Source organism: Panicum virgatum, chromosome 6N, assembly GCF_016808335.1.
Source record: "Panicum virgatum strain AP13 chromosome 6N, P.virgatum_v5, whole genome shotgun sequence".
Lineage (NCBI taxonomy): Eukaryota > Viridiplantae > Streptophyta > Magnoliopsida > Poales > Poaceae > Panicum > Panicum virgatum.
Genome location: NC_053150.1, coordinates 36,355,623 through 36,372,284, shown reverse-complemented (window position 1 = coordinate 36,372,284; position 16,662 = coordinate 36,355,623). Strand labels below are relative to the sequence as shown.

General features: G+C 44.2%; 1 protein-coding gene, 1 long non-coding RNA gene and 1 pseudogene across 3 annotated transcripts; 1 reads left to right on the top strand and 2 right to left on the bottom strand.

Annotated features, from left to right (window-relative positions):
- Positions 1 to 2,912: 2,912 nt before the first annotated feature.
- LOC120678612 lies at positions 2,913 to 7,227 on the bottom strand. Of its 2 annotated transcripts, none has more exons than XR_005676648.1 (4): positions 7,075 to 7,227; positions 6,666 to 6,983; positions 3,590 to 5,911; positions 2,913 to 3,476 (listed from the first exon to the last, which is right to left on the bottom strand). It is a non-coding gene; the product is annotated as an uncharacterized LOC120678612 (long non-coding RNA). The 2 variants fall into 2 exon arrangements; XR_005676649.1 differs by lacking the exon at positions 2,913 to 3,476 and having other exon boundaries at positions 4,046 to 5,083; positions 5,798 to 5,911.
- Positions 7,228 to 7,268: 41 nt separating this feature from the next.
- On the top strand, positions 7,269 to 8,874 carry LOC120678611 (annotated as a pseudogene).
- A 3,379-nt stretch (positions 8,875 to 12,253) lies between these two features.
- LOC120678113 (disease resistance protein RGA5-like) lies at positions 12,254 to 14,793 on the bottom strand. Its single transcript, XM_039959273.1, has 5 exons — positions 14,000 to 14,793; positions 13,147 to 13,511; positions 12,911 to 13,029; positions 12,672 to 12,764; positions 12,254 to 12,556 (listed from the first exon to the last, which is right to left on the bottom strand). Exons 1-5 carry the CDS (start codon positions 14,791 to 14,793, stop codon positions 12,254 to 12,256), a joined length of 1,674 nt encoding a protein of 557 aa, XP_039815207.1.
- Between the last annotated feature and the right edge of the window lie 1,869 nt (positions 14,794 to 16,662).

Sequence of the window (16,662 nt, the reverse complement as noted above, 5' to 3'; positions counted from 1 at the left end):
CAGCTAGCTCATTCTTTTTTAAGAACTATATCATGTGTAATTTTGTTCTTTTCCTGTTTCCAACTGCTTTCTTGGCCTCTAGGGTTCTAGCACCTTTACTATGAAGTAACCATAGTCACACATGTCGATGTCTAGCAGAACCATTTTTTTAATCAAGCTACCAATTTTCTTCAACACTATTAATACGGTATCTACCAAATACATTCCAGAGCTGTAAAATTTCAAAAATATACCGTGTCATCCGATGCCTAGATAAAATCTAGTCCTACATTCGAACCAACAAATTCCGTTTACCCGATCGACAAAATCCTAATTTTGTTAGCCTGCAAAATTAAATTATGTTTCGTCGGCCCGCTAGGCAAAATCATACATGGGTCGTACTCCCTCTATTCCAAATTATAAATCATTCCAAGAATCTTGGAGAGTCAAACCATCTCAAAGTTTGACAAAAAAATTATAAAAAGAAACATAAATATTTATGAAAATATAGCTAATAAAGAATCTAATGATACTTAATTGGTATCATAAATATTATTATTTTGTTATATAAATTTGATTAAATTTTAAAAAACTTTGACTCTCCAAAAGTCTTGAAATGACTTATAATTTGGAACGGAATAAATACTTAACAATAGATCGGCCGACGTAATACTTACTCTACTGGACATCCGGCCCGCTGCACGAAATTGATTCTCATCCCATGTACGATTTAGTCAGCTCCTCCAGCGACAGCGTGCGAATACTATGCTCCTTGCGTACCTACGTTCTGTATAAAGAAAGAAAAATTTATTCATAATGTATATACATTTTTTGCATATAGAATAATTAGTTTGTCCGGTTAAAATTAATTATTTGCTTTATGAACTAAATTATTTATTTCTAATATTATTTGTTCTCTATGTAGAGGTGTTTGTACAAAATGTATGTATATTTATTCTTTTAACTCATATAATTTGTTCTAGGGATATAAATTTTTGTTCGTAAGTCAATACAATTTATTCTATATTTGAAATTATTTGTTCCATAAGTTCAAATAATTTGGTCCAGGTACACACATATTTTTTCTGCGAGTATGTGAGTTTGTATAATTTGTTTTGTGAGTTTTTATAAATATGTTCGGATCAACTTCCTTCCTTGAAGTTGTACATCATTTTAGTTTTGTCAAGTTGAAACTTTTATAATAATCAAATTTATAAAAATGATGACTTTTTATGAACCATAGCTGGCTAGATGCGATATAGGTGTGCCAACATAACATGCCACGTAGGATGAATGATTGAATTGAGCCAGGTGAAAACGTTTGAGGACTAAAATTGTCGTTTTTGAAGTTTGAGAATAAAGTTGAGCTTTAACTGAAAATTTTGAGAATGAAATTAACTATTTCATATATTTATGGTCTTTTTTATTATTTTTTCCAGTTCAGCCACTAGAGCATAATATTTACCTAATCCAATTCATGCCACCTAGGATGAATGATTAAATTGAGCCAGATGAAAACGTTTGAGGACTGAAATTGCCGATTTTGAAGTTTGGGTATCAAGTTGAGCTTTAACTGAAAATTTTGAGAACGAAATTAACTATTTCATATATTTATGGTCTTTTTTATTATATTTTCCAGTTCAGCCACTAGAGAATTATATTTACCTAATCCAATTCTGCAGTCGATCACTTGCAGCGATTCGGACAATCGATCTTCTCCCACCTGTTGCCCCATGTGGGACCTGCCATAGAAATTAATTATTCCACAACCCGAGCTCCACAGTGCCTAAATCCAAACATGTCATCCGGTTTCCAAATTTCACAGGACTCTCCGGCCACCTCTTTCCAGTTCTCCATTTCCATTCTCTTTCTCTTATCAGATCCTAAGCTCCCAACGGTGGCGCGGCACGGCCGCTCCGGCGAGGGCTCCCAAGGCCCTGCCCCTTCGCCGCGCCCGCCGGAGGCGGCTTGGGCTCCTCCCGTTGCGTGCCGCTACAGAGGAGCGAGGATCCAGGAGCCCGCACTTTGATGAACCGAGTGACAACAGTGATGTGACCGACATCTTTTTCCTTTTTATGTTTTTCTTTTCTCTATACTTTCTATGTGGCAAAGTTATAGTATAAGTTTTATATATAAATTTATCTTTTCTCATAAGTTTATTTCTTTTTTTGCATAAGTTATATCGATAATTTGTTGCATTTGCAGATCTTTTTTCTCCAAGTTTGTTTGTGTAGCTTTTTTTCTTGAAAAAGTTAACTATGTATTTTTCTGAATAGATTATGTTATAAGTTTGTTATATAAAAACGTTTAGCATAATTTTTTTTGTATAAATGTATTTTGCATAATTCATGTGATATAAATATGTTTATAATGTTTGTGTATAAATTTGTTTTATATAAATTTATTTATATGCATATAAATTATGTACATAAGTTTGCGTTTAGAGCATCTCCAAGTATGAATAGAGTCAAAAACGACTAGTTAATACTTTGCTAAAAATTATTGAGAGTAAAAAGAAATAACCTTGCCAACAGTTCCAATCAAAAACTATCCAAACAAAAAAAATGGTTCCACATCATCAAAGAGGTGTGCCTATCTTGATTATATTCACGGCAGAATCACAAAGTCATTGCAGCTCTATCCGTTTTTTCATGTCACGTTTATATGCTCCGTCGCCGTCTGGAAGCATTGACCAGGCTAGGGATGGCACCTACGGATGCGGGTGCGGGTGTGATGAAAATCCGCCCGCAGACAAATCCGTGGGGTTGGAAAAAACCACCCAAATCCACTCGTGATAGATCTGCGGGTGAATTTCTACATCTGCACCCGGCGGGTTTCAGGTACCCATGGGTGTTGCAACAGACATAATAAAATACTCAAAATCATCAATTTAAATCGTCAAACAATACATTTCTATAAGTAATAAGAGCAAGTTAACAACAAATCCTTAAGTTCAAAATAATAAATAACAATTCAGCGTAGCAGCAGCACCACAAATCTACAATTAAGTGTTACAATACACTGAACATCCACATATTTATATGCTGGATATTGCTAAATAGGCTGGACCGATACTATCTGGATAGGAATTTATAAGTATGGTGCACGTGCAGGTACGAAGGCACTTCTGGGTCAAATTTGAAATCCGCACTCGCACCCGTCGAGTCTTAAATCCACGGCTACCTGCAACTGCGGGTGGAATTGCCATCCCTAGACCAGGCCCACACTCCACACTAGCCTGTACCTGCGAGGGCGGCCCACCAGTCAGTCCCTCTGCAATAACTGTAGAGGAGGCTCATCTGATCTAGACGCCGGAGACGCTGCATGCTCTGGTAGAATAATCAACATCGACAGGGTTATCAGCAGCTATGCGTTAGCGAAGGACGCAATTGCGTGGTCAAGAGCAGCTTGTCCAATGAGTTGTCATCCATAGTTGCTTCAAAGTTTACTGGATGAACCATCATCGGACAATGTTGATGAATTCATTCTTTTTGCAGCTGAAATCATGCAAAGTCATTCGTGATCGGAAAAAAAAAACACGGTGAGTTCTCTTTGGGTCTTTTTGGTGATAGAGAAGGATGGGGGCGAGGTCAATAAAGGGACGGCGCACCGTTAACAGAGGAGATGCCGCGCCATTGAAGCCGCACAGGTAGAGGCTGTGCCCTGGATTGAGAACCAGCAGGTTGAAGAGAGGCTGCGCCTCTGCTGCGCTCGGATATCTGTGGTACTAGTAGCAGGTGGATCACACCCACCTGCTACTGTGCATTAGAAGGTGATACTGCTAGGCCTGCTAATGGGGATCTACTCGCCCCTTCCCCACCCCTACCGGCAGCAGTTCAATTATTTTTTGCCAACCCGCCCCAACCCACATATTTAATTAACCAACCCGCCCCAACCCACCCCACCGATGGTGGGTTATGCATGGGTTATTGCTGTGCACGATACTGGGCTCCTCATTATCCGAGCTGTTCAAGCAACAAGCCTGAGAGGAAAGATGCAACACTGGGGGTAGCTCCTGATTGCAAGGGCTCGTCGCAGGAACCCTTGGACTGCCTGGCGCATAGACGAGGGAAGACGACCCCTCCTTACATTTACAGAAACAGCAGCAGCAGGAATGAGCTGTGCATAAACTACACTTCATGGAAAAATATTGCTTGACAATTAGACGGAAAGAACCAGCTGAGAGATAATAGGTCGCAGCTTCCAGATTACATCAAATGCTCCTGCAAGAAACTAAAAAAAAAACATAATCACTACTGACTGTAAGTTATATGATGTATCAACTACTAAAGTCACCTCTGAAGCAACAGATCCAACCTTCAGATACTACTAAAAACCATGTAGCTAGCATACAAGTTTCTCAACAACTACATCTAAATTTAAGGCAATATCATCTTCTCTTGGATTCCATAGTCTGTCAGAACAGTTGTAATGGTTTCCTCAATAGCAACACCTTATGTGGATACTTCACATCCTTAAATGCAATTATCTTTTTCTTCAAAACAAAATCAGGGCCAATATAGTGGGCTGTAACACAAAGATATCCCAACTTTTGGTTTGATGTCCAAAGATCCGAAGTGAAGCATATGCGAGAGCTAAGACTCTGAAGTTCACTTCGTAATTCTATCTTTGCTCAATCAAACTTAGCAACACAATCATTACGAATCGTTTGTCTCCCTATGCCGCTAAAAGTAGGTTGCATTGACTCCATCCAAGGCTCAAAACCTTTATCATCAAACTTGTTGAAAGCTACATCAGCTCTAACAATCCATGCAATCATCAGGTCACGACTTCTCTGCTTATTAAAGGTGAATGGACGACCATCTGGCTTTTTCTTCACTGTAGCGACAAATTTGTTCCTATCATCACTAGGGATTTTGGGGCAGTACTCTGCAATGTGAGTTCGAAGGCTATTTGTACCTGATTTCCTGTTTGCAATCAACTTTGTTCCACAGTACTTGCAAATTGCTTTTAGTGCACCATCTATCCTGACCAATTCCGGCTCATAATACTCCCAGATTGGTGCCTTTCTATTTGGTGTTTGTGACAAACTATTACCAGTGCTCTCACTTGTACCAGAGGCCTCTAACTGAAGAGAAGACATCTGTTTCGGAAAGGCATAAACGATACAGGTTTAGCTGGGATTTCCAACTACTAACTGGTCTAAAGTGTCATGATAGAACTGCATGTCTGCATAGGCCAGGTAACTGTTTGCTTATATTTTTAGAAGTTAAACATGCATGGGTTATCTTGTTGTAGAGCTCTTAAACTCTAAAGAAGACCTTTCAGTACTATAGCAGTCTAGTACTAGCAGCAATATCAGCAGTGCCAAGTGCAGCAATATCAGCAGCTATGCACAGCAATATACATGAAATGCAACAATATCAACAGCTATTTGAACAGCAAAAATAGCTGCCAGTCTGAAAAATAATTAATGGTTATGCCAATCATTGATTTCACAAACTAGTACTAATAGAAAACAAGCAAAGCCAGGAGGTGACAAATAACAAGTTAACAACATCTAGAAATCATGATGCCAAGTTTTATGTATCAGTAAATCCTACAAGCTTCACACCTCCAATTCAGCAACAGGACATAAACTATTTTAGGGCCACAAAGACAAACCTTAATTCTCTGGTCTGGTAGTCCAACTTTGTCTGATCATAATCCATGACTATGAGTAATCTAAGCATGCTAATGAGATCAACTTAAAGCTATTGGTCCCAAAAAAAAACCCTGAACTGGAAGCAGATAAAAAGCGATGCGAGAGGGCATGCGGTGGAGCAACCTGAACCTAGCATAAACTTGAGCGGATTACCTCGAGATGTTTCTCTGTGACTCTGTGATCTGTTGGTGCAGATGAATCCGGGTCAGCGGCGGCTTGGCCGTCAGCGCGGTCGGCGGCAGCTTGGTGTATTGATTTAAAACAGAACTGTAACAAAAGAAAAGGAATGTTGGTATAACAATCAAAATGTTGGCAGATTGTAACTGTTACACAGTCACAGATTATAACAATCAAAAGAAAAGCAATTGATGATATAGGGCATGCAAATGTCCTTCAGGTTGTGACTGACAATGCACAAAAATGGTTGGAAAGATCAAAGATATTATGGACTTTAATAACTTGCACAAAAATGACTTTTCAGAAATAGAGGATATAATTTGGCAGCAGTGGCAACGAGAGTTCTTTCCCAACCTATCAGTAGTTCATCAGCAGAGAGACTTTGGAGTACCTACGGATACATCCACAGTGCAAAGAGGAACAAGCTGAATGTAAAGACAGCTGACAAACTAGTCTATATCCACCATAATCTGCGTCTTTTGTCAAGGTCCACTGATAGCTACAAAGACGGAGCACATGCCAACTGGGATGTAGATCCTGAAATTTCTAATATCTAAGGGTAAACACTAGTAGTTCTAAGCTGAAAGTAATCTATTTGAGTTTTTTCTATTAGCATGTTCCTGATCTTGTAAACTTGCTTGTAGGATTATGATGCAAGAAGATCAATGGGCTACCAGCGAACTTGCGATGAAGCTGAGCTGCTGTGGAGTGCAATTTCAGGGGAGGCACCGTGGATCATACTGGATGAACGGTGAGGAGAAGAGGAGGAGGAACCCGACCGAATTTTCCCTGGGAGGAAGCGGATAGTGAAGAGGATAGAGGAGACGTGGGGTCGGAATCGGACCTGGGGAGGACGACGCGACCCGGATGGCGTGGTGGCGGTGGCCGCCGTCTTCCTCGTCCATCCTCCTCCGCCAGCCGGGACTGCCTGGGAGTGGAGACGAGACCTGAGAGGAGCAGCTAGCTCCACCAGCTGCGAGGCCACACTCTTCCTGCCTGCCAACGGCGGCGAGCGACCCGCGCCGCCCGATTTTGTAGCCCTAGCTCTGACAGCGACCCTGCAACGGAGACGGCATTGGCAGTCTGGAAGAAGGCGAAGCCGGTGGCCACAGATCCGGCCATCCCGCCGTGCCTACAGCACCTCCGCCACAGATCTTGGCATCTTGCAAGAAGAGGAATGGAGCTAATGAGCCGTTAAGGAAGAGGAAGGAGTGATGCGCAGGAGATGGAGATGCAAGGCAGAAGGGGAGTACCTCGATCTGTGGACGTTGGAGGAGGGGAGTTGCGGCGGCGATGGTGGCCGGCAGCGGTGACGGCGACGACAGCGGTGTCGCTTTCTTGGCTTCTTGCGGGAGCAGGCGATCTGATCCGTTTCTATCCCCCACCCCGCCCCAACCAGCGGATGCAGCCTACCCCGCCCCAACTCGTTGGCCTCTAAACTCATTACTACCCACACAAACGGATCCCCATTCGAAAACCAGCCCCAAAATCCTCATCCGACCCCGCCCCATAGCAGGGCTAGATACTGCGCATTAGAAGGCCTCGCAATATTTTTATAACATGAGATTTAATTTGTTAAGTGCAATGACAGGGACTTTCACCGTATCACACCCACTATTAGCTCAGAATAAAACGTCAGGTACGCACACCATGAACTTGAACTCGTGCTCTGCTCAATCATTGCTCATAGGTTGACTTTTACTCGAGGCTAGATCCAAGGCAAGGCAAAGCGGATTCAGCGAAGCCGCTGGGGAGCAGCCCATGGAGCTCGCCAAGATCGACCTCCGCGGGGTGGAGCCCGGCGGGCCGGGATGGGAGGACGCCCGCGCCGCGGTGACCGCGTCCATGGTGGCGCACGGCTGCGCCGTCGTCGTCGCCGTCGAGCACGACGCGCTCGGCCCGGAGCTCCGGCGCGCGCTGTTCTGCCGCGCCATCCCGGAGATCTTCGCGCTCCCGCCGGAGGCCAACAGCGGAGCGACTCCCGCTGGGGCCCGTTCAAGACCTACATCTCGCAGGTCCCCGGCATGGCCATGGAGAGCATCCGCGTCGCCGAGGCCGCCGACGCCGGCCGCGTCCGCGACTTCGCCGGCGTCCTCTGGCCGCAGGGCAACCAGGAATTCTGGTACGCAAACCACCGACTCTTTCAGCATTTCGTACCATCGATCTTTTAAACATACCAGAGAACCATCCCGTGTAAAAATTCCTCATGGCGTCGTCGGACCCGGCCGTCCAGCGACACGATCGTGTCGTTCGCCAAGAGCATGCTGAAGCTGGAGCGGGCGGTGGAGACGCTGACCCTGGAGGGCCTCGGCGTCCGGGACGAGAGCATCGGCGACCACCTCGCGTCGCTCACCCACGGCGTCCGGCTGACGCGCTACGGCGCGCCGCCGGACAGGGAGACCGGCGTGTCCATGAAGGAGCACCGCGACGACACCATGGTCACCGGGATCGTGCAGCACGAGGTGGAGGGCCTCGAGGTGCGGGCCGGGGACGGGCGCTGGCACGCCGTGCCTCCCGAGCCGGGCACGGTCACCTTCGTCGCCGGCGAGCAGCTCAGGGTACGTCCGGTCCGGATCGACGCCGTCGCTCCTCCGATTACCCGATTGATGAGTCTCGCTCACGAGCATCTCGCAGGTCGTCACGAACGGGCGGGTGCCGGCGTGCCTCCACCGCGTCAGGACGCCGAGCAACCGCGACCGCTTCTCGGTGCTGTTCGGCTGCCGGGCCAGGGACAACGCTACGGTGAGGGCCATCGATGAGCTCGTCGGCGGCGACCAACCGCTGGTGTACACGCCCGTGAGGTACGACGAGTACCCCTGCGCGCAAATCCGGAGCTCCACTGATGAAGCGGCGTGATTTCTGTTCACACATATATACAGATACAGAGGGATACAGTGTTGCAGCTGTGGAAGAATCCAACTTTTACATCCCTTTGCAATAAGTACCGAAATTGTCTGGCTGTTGAAAGAAGAATACTTGTAAGAAGCGAATAAAACAGCAGGAAAGTTGCCACTTTTGATCGTGGAGAGCATGCAACCTCCCAAGGGTTTCCATGTCCTCCTGCTGTAGCTGCTTCACGCTGATCCTTAGCCTATCTCCAACCATTCCCCCATCCAACTCCCCGCAAACGTACTATTTACTATATTTTACTACCTCCCTCCAAAAGATTTCTCCCCCTATAATTCCTTCTCTCCAACCATTTTTGAATTTAAAAAAATCATACAGTATTTTACGCGAATAATACGTATTACGACAGTACAAATACTATATGATTTTTTTAAATTCAAAAACGATAAAAAAATAGTTAGTTAATGAATGATAGTATATAGGGGGAATAGACATAGGGGGAGTTGGAACTCACTCTATATATGGGGGGAGTTCCAACTCCCCCCATATATAGAGGGAGCTATAGGGGGAACCTGTCACACCCAGTTTTAATGAGGAAACCGAATGCATAACTATATGTATGCCAGGATCAAGTTTCATACACATAGAGACATTATAAGTGAATAATTAGTAACAGTATCACGTAAAAGAGAATTAAACAATTAAGAGACTATCAGAGTTATACAGCTTATCCTGGAAACGAAGGCTTCAAACTTCACAGGCAATCGACTGGGGGTTGCGTATACCTAGAACTCAGCAACATCTTCAAAAAGAATTCACCACAACTTTCTCCTTCTGAGCAGCAGTAAGCAAGGGTGAGTACACTTATGTTTGGTACTCAGCAAGGCCACAAGAAATAACCAAAAAATGATTTAAATCCATCTTTAAGTTTATTAATCATGTGAGGGTCCAAGCCGCTCTTGACCGTGAGCACGGCTAACCGGTTAGTTTTAACTCTGCATAGGTTGTACACTTTCACCACAATTCGCGTAAAAGTTCTGAAGAACTTTGAACCCAACCACGCATATGTGCTGATCAGGCACAATTCCACACTTCCGATGTGTGATTGCATAGGGACACTACGAGGCCTTTACAAAGAATCCCTATATGTATGTGTTGGTCCCTGCCGTTGCGGTCCCTCAGAAGACACAGCTTCCTTCACCCGCTCCACAACACAAACTCATAACCACCAAGCGAAACAACCCCAACACAACATATAGTTCATCTAATTACTTAGCCAAGACCAGAGCCATATAGTATTGTGATTGTACGGTTTTCTTGGGTAGTTCTCCATGTTCCAATTAAATCATAGTACTCTTGTAAATAAGCATAGACAGAAAGATGGTTAGGGTCACTTGCCTTTCTCCAATGAAAAGCTACTCTTACTGCTCTTCAGCTTTTGCTCACTTGGAATTCTTGATCTTCAAACTTCGAACAATGATCCTTCTACTCGGAACAATCATCGGGCAAACATACAAAGCAAACAAGAAGATACATCTAAGAACAACACACCAAAACAAAAGAAAGACTTTAAAAGAGCGTACTAAAGGATAAGGCTCACTGCTACGGTTACAAAAACGTAAGAAACACGAAAAACGGAGCTAAAACGGCGATTCTATGGGATAAACGGTGCTTCAAGGATCTAGTCGCGATTAACTAAAGGGTTAAGGACTAACAGAAAAGATTTGTAAGACACAATAAAGTGTGCTCACAAAGGATAAAAAGGTGATAAAGCTATTGCACATGATGCAAGGATCATGTGAGCGCAAGAATTGATGAAAACGGAGTTGAAATGTGAAAGATATGGCTAAAACAAGGTTCTAAGGACTTGTTTGCGATAGATTTAAACTTCCAGGGGCTAGCCCTAAAGAAACCAGGGACTAAAATAAAATTAAACCTAACTCGTGAGGGTTAGAAAGCAAAACTACACTTCCTGGACGGCAGGTTCTATTTCCTAAAAGGTCAGGGTCTAAAACATAAAAGCAAGGGTTGTTTTGTAAATACTCTTCAACTACGAAGGACAGCGGGTTCTAATATATAAAAGCAGAGGGGTTTATGTGCAAAAGGGACCACGGTTGACCATTTTCTGACTAGGTTGACTTGGATCCGATCTAATCTGGGCCGTTTGATTTAGATCTGACGGCCAGGGTTCGTTGGGGCGGGCTGGCGGCGGCGTGGGCGGCCGGCGGCGAGCTAGGCGGCGGTGTGCGGTGGCGGGACGGCCGGAGTAGACTAAATTTGGTACTCCGGTGCTTGATTCGAGCCGGGATTGGGTCGGGGAGCTAACGCGCAAGCACGCGAACCCGATGGCGGGGTTTGCGCGGGGTAAAGACGAGCAGAGCGAGCTTGCGGCGGCGCACGGCGGAGCGGCGGCACCGGCGAATAGATGCGGGCAAAACAGAGCGAGGGAGAGGAAAAAAATAAAGATCCGCTGCTTCACTACCTCGACGCAAAGCTTCGGGGCGGCGAAGTTGTCGACGGGGAGCAGAGGAACGGCGGCGCGGCTTGGAACTCCAAGCCCCAACAATGGTGGCGGCGCGGAAACTAGGGTTTTGCGAGGGCGGCTACGGCGGCTGTGTCTCGGTAGGGTTCCCTGGGGGCGTGGCGTTGCTTATATAGGGGTGGGCGACGCCCCTTGGCGTGCAGGCCAAGAAGGCCGCAGCGGCGCGGGGTGCGGCCGGACTCTGCGGAGTCCGTGCCCGACCCGGGGTAGGAGAAGGCCTTGACTGGCGGGCCCCGTGCACCGGTGAGAGAAGGGGTGCTGGGCCGGACTGGGCTAGGAGACGGGAATCGGGCCGGCGACGTTGATTTTGGGCCGCGGGAAAAGCTTTGGGCCGCGGGAAAAAAAGAGAGATAGAGAAAATGGAGATGGCGAACTGGGCCGAATCAAAAGGAATTGGGCTGGGCCAAAAGAAAGGAAGGAGAGATATATTTCTATGTTTTTTAAAAGGATTTAAACAATTCAATTCAAATTTAAATTCAAGAGAATTTAAACTCGAGTTGAACAACAAGCAATAAAACTATGCATTGCGGCATGAATGCAAAACAAACCAAACAACCTCAATTATTTTGGAAAACAACCAATGTATTTTCTCTTACACTAAATGCCCTGTGAAGAAAAATAAATGTTGGGAAATTTTTAAAATTATAAGAAAATTGTTGTTTTATTTTTAATTTCAATCACATCCTGAAATTTAAAAATTTCAGAGTGTGACAGAACCGTTGAAAACGATTTCCCCCTATAGCTCCCCCGATATGGGGTGGGGGGAGGGATAGAGGGCTCTGTTGGAGCCAGCCTTAGGAAGGAGAGGTTCTGAACATGCGAGTGGTTAATCCAAACTGGCAGCTTCCGGAACCAGCAGCCATCTACTTGTAAACTGCGGAGATTCTGAGGCCCAACCCAGCCATTCACGTCATCTATTTCTTGGATGTGGATAGATAAATTCTGGAGTTTTTGCAGCTTGCGTAGGCACTCTGATAATGCCAGTGCGCGGAAGTAGCCAGCTATATCCAGCACTCTCAGTTCTGTTAGATGTCCCAGCTCTTCTATATCGTCACCCGTACTGATGTATGACCTTGACAGCTCTTCAAGGGATATGTTAGACCCCTGCTGATCCCTTTCATAGCAGTTCCAAATGACCATAAACTTTCTTCATTCGAATTGGCATCATTAATGTACAGGCACTTTAACTGTCTTGGCTGAACAATATTGGACGGCAATGCTGGAATGCAACTGTTTGAGATGTCCAACACCTTTAGAAATTGCAGGTTCCCTATTTCCTCAGGGAGCTGAACAATATCTGTAGAACGTAGTCCTAGGCATCTCATGTGAACTAACTTCCCAATATACTTGAGGTTGTAACCGTGTGAAAGATCACAATTTTCTAAATGCAGCACACGTACAACTTCGAACCTTGAAAGGGCTGGTATTAGATTTACAACAGAGGAAAAGACAACCACTGACCTCACTTGATGCATCTTCATTGTAGCCCCAAATGTACCATGACCCTCCTTGTAATTTTGGAGGCATAACCTTCGAACCTTTTGTGATGGAGACCTGTGACCCACATCATTCAACATGATAATAAAGTTTTCTTCACTTGCTATGGAATGGATAAGATCAAGAACCATATCATGTACACGGCAAGAATGTATCTTCATGCCATTCCTATCATACACAGCTTGGATCATACTTGTGTTTACGAGCTCATTAAATAAACTCTCTCCAACTTCAAATACATTTTGCTCTTGTTTCCCACAATGGATAAAACCTTCTGATATCCACATCCATATCAAACGCTTTTTCTCAATTTCATAATCTTCTGGAAACACATATAAATATAACAAGCAAGTCCTTAGATGGGATGGCAGATTATAATAGCTAAATAACAGGATATTTCTCATATTCTCCACGTCTAGGCTGTTTTCCATGCCCCTACCAATGGAATTATACACCTCATACCAGTCCAATTTATTTGTCCCTTTACTGGCCAGCAAACTAGCTATAGTAATGATTGCTAAAGGCACCCCAGCACATTTGGTTAGTATTCTGTCGGATACTTCAGCTAACTCCTCATTAGGACACTTTTCTTCATCTTTGTTGCCAAATATTCTTCTGTACAGTAATATTCTAGAATTGTGAAGACAAAGAGGTTTCATCTTGTAAGCACCGCCGACTTCTTCAGCGACTTTCAGAATACGCGTAGTTGTGATAATTTTACAACCACGATTATTATCAGGCAAAGCATATCTAATTGTTTTCCAAACTGAGATATCCCATATGTCATCAATAACAACGAGGTACCTATAGATATTATTAGAACAAAAAGACATGTTGTCAGAAGACAAAGCTTGTTAATTAGGAAGCAACTAGATTCGCATTGTAGATGATAAGTAATCTACATTTCAGAATCCTTCTGTATAAATCCTTCTAAAACACCACATTAAAAATATGAGAAAACAAGTGATGAGAAAAAAGAGGGGGGATTCATATTGGTTCATAAAAAGGGAACATCTTATCCATGTATTCTATGCTAGCTTGCTTGAAGCCTTGTGAAAAAAGAATCTAATCTAACTACTCTGAGTAACGTTAAGGGGCAAAGGGGTTAGAACTGATTGTAGAATCCACTCAAAGTGACGGAGTTGTGAAAAAAGAGTGGAGAGAAAGTTAATGGTTCAACAAGAAAATTTTGATAGTATTTTCAATAAGAAAGTTGGTATTTCTTCGGTTGTCCTACAACAAAAATTTCATAATCGTAAAATGATGGCAATTATTCACTGATTTGTTCATACCTCTTTTCTCCAAGGAATTCTCTAAGCTCATTGATGACATTGAAGCCTGCAATATTTCTCTTGCCAAGTTGATATAGCAAGTTCTTGAATAATTTATCCATGTCAGGAGTTTGAGACACTGAAACAAAAGCAGAGCAATCAAATTGTGCTCTAAGATTTTGATACACCACATTAGCAAGAGTTGTCTTTCCCAGCCCTCCAAATCCAACGATGGAAAGTATCTTTTCATGCTGCTTGGACATTCCATTGCCTTCCATCATCAACTTAATTAGCTCATCTCTTGCTTCATTAATGCCAACAAGCTCTGTCATCTTCTCATACCGAGCTAGCAAACGAAGATCTACCATGACGGGTTTAGCAACCTCACCATTAACCTTGTACCGATCACGCCGCTTGGACACCTCTTCCACACGTCTCTTGATCTCCCTAATGTCAGTAGAAATCTTAGGGCGGATCTTGGGCTGTGTCAACCAATTGTGGCTCCTGCTAATGATCTTCTTGATGCCATGTTGTTCAGCAAGCTTGCTATCCTTGCAGCGCACAACGAATGTGTCAATTTTGTCCTCTATATCGTAGGACAGCTCCCTCACTTCCCTGGCCCAGATCTTGTCGACTTTGTTAAGCTTGTCATCTGGTGCAACTGAGATCTCCTCAATAGCAGCCTTCATGCTCTCAAGCTCAGTTTGGAGAAACTTTATGCTGCCCTTGACCTCCTTCTGCAGGCTGTACTCGCTGATGAGCAGATCGGCAAGCTTGGGGAGGAGGCTCGGCAGTGCCCCCGTCGCGACCTCCATGGACCCTGGCAGCCTATGGATGATGAGGATCAAGCTAGCTTGTTTGGTGTTTGTACAGAGAGCAGTAGTGCTTGGAGTTGAATTGTGGTGCTTAAGCTAGTAGCTTAGTAGAGTAACTATCCTGGATGGGCACTAACAAAGTTAATCATGCAGGCAACGTGCCATGATAGTTCTGCAAGTATGCTCTAATTAAAGTATTGCATCTCCACCTGCACAACCAGCTAGCAGTGAGATTCCAACGATGATGGAGGTTTATTAGGTCAGTCTCAATGGGAGTGTCATCGACACAGTTATCAAGACCATAAACTAGGTAATCAAACCGGACGAGTGTCATGGTGATGACATTCCTCTCATATTTCATAACACGCCACATCCTCTCTCTTCATAAAAGTTTGTCATGTTAGCAAATTTAATGCTCATGACACTACTATGATAATTCCATTAAGACTGGTCTTAGAGACTTGACCTAATAATGGCTCGTGGTTCGACACAAGTAGAATTTGGCAATGCACGTTGAGCTCCTTGGATGCCTCCGCCATTGCCGGACGCGCGCACATATCTCGTTTTGAAGATAATATAAAGTTTGGGAGCTCCATTAATGGTGAGAACGTGGATGCACGTTGTCTCAAGAAACAATTTGCAGCTACCAGAAACATTTGCCATACACATAAGAGGAATAATCAATAATACACAGTTAAACAAAGATGGTGAATACAGGAATGAAAACACATAGAGAGAGAGAAGTCTGGCCTCTCTGAACGGGTCACTTTGTATTTCTAAATGTGAGGATTTCATGCGAGTCCAGAGATATGCATCTTGGTTGGGGTTTTTTCTCTTCTTTTTTCCTTTCATGAGATGCTCCTCTTGGTTGTTGGCCGCCGCACTGATTGGTGGACGGTGGACGAGGCCGATGGACGAGCTCGTCGGCGGCGACCAAACGCTGGTGTACAATCCCGTGAGGTACGAGGAGTACCCCAGCGCGCAAATCCGGAGCTCCACTGATGAAACGGCGTGATTTCTGTTCACACATACAGAGGGATACAGTGTTGCAGCTGTGGAAGAATCCAAATTGTCTGGTTGAAAGAAGAATACTTGTAAGAAGCGAATAAAACAGCAGGAAAGTTGCCACTTTTGAGGCTCTCGTCACACTCTAACGGAAGTGATAATAAGTACTCCCTCTGTCCGAAATCATTAGTCGCTTTAGCTTTTCTAGATTTATAGATTTTGCTATGTACCTAAATATAATATAATTATGTATCTAGAAAAGCAAAAAATGACTAATAATTTGGAATGGATGGAGTACATATTAGTCTCTGCTTTACTGCATAGGCCTGCCCCAAAATACCTGCTGTCCAGGTTTGCACACCGCCACAATTTCGAGCTGAAATGGACTCGAGTTCCATCACGTTTAACATGCAGAGAGGAATCACAAACAAGCCACTGAAATTATATTGCTGCAGCAATGCTTGATTGCAATTATGAGACACTAATAAACAGGTAGAAAAACACAATGGCATGTGTAAGGATCACCGGGGTGTCCGACCCTAGAGAGGGAGGGGGAGAATAGGGTCGCTAATTCGCTTTCTAACCTAGTGCTCAAACTACTTGCATAAGATAAACCTAACACGTTCTACACATGCTAGTTATGACTAAGGTTTATCTATACTACTCTCTACTTACCCCAAAAGACTTGCAATCTATAGCCAATCCTAATCAAACTAACTAGAAAAGTGAGGCACGCAAGATAGAGTAAATACGGAAACGTAATACGGTAAGTAAAGAGGTAAGGGCAAGAAGGATGCAAACTCCCGAGTAGACACAGTCATGTAACGTGGTTCGGCTCAAACGCCTACGTCCACGGGACACCGA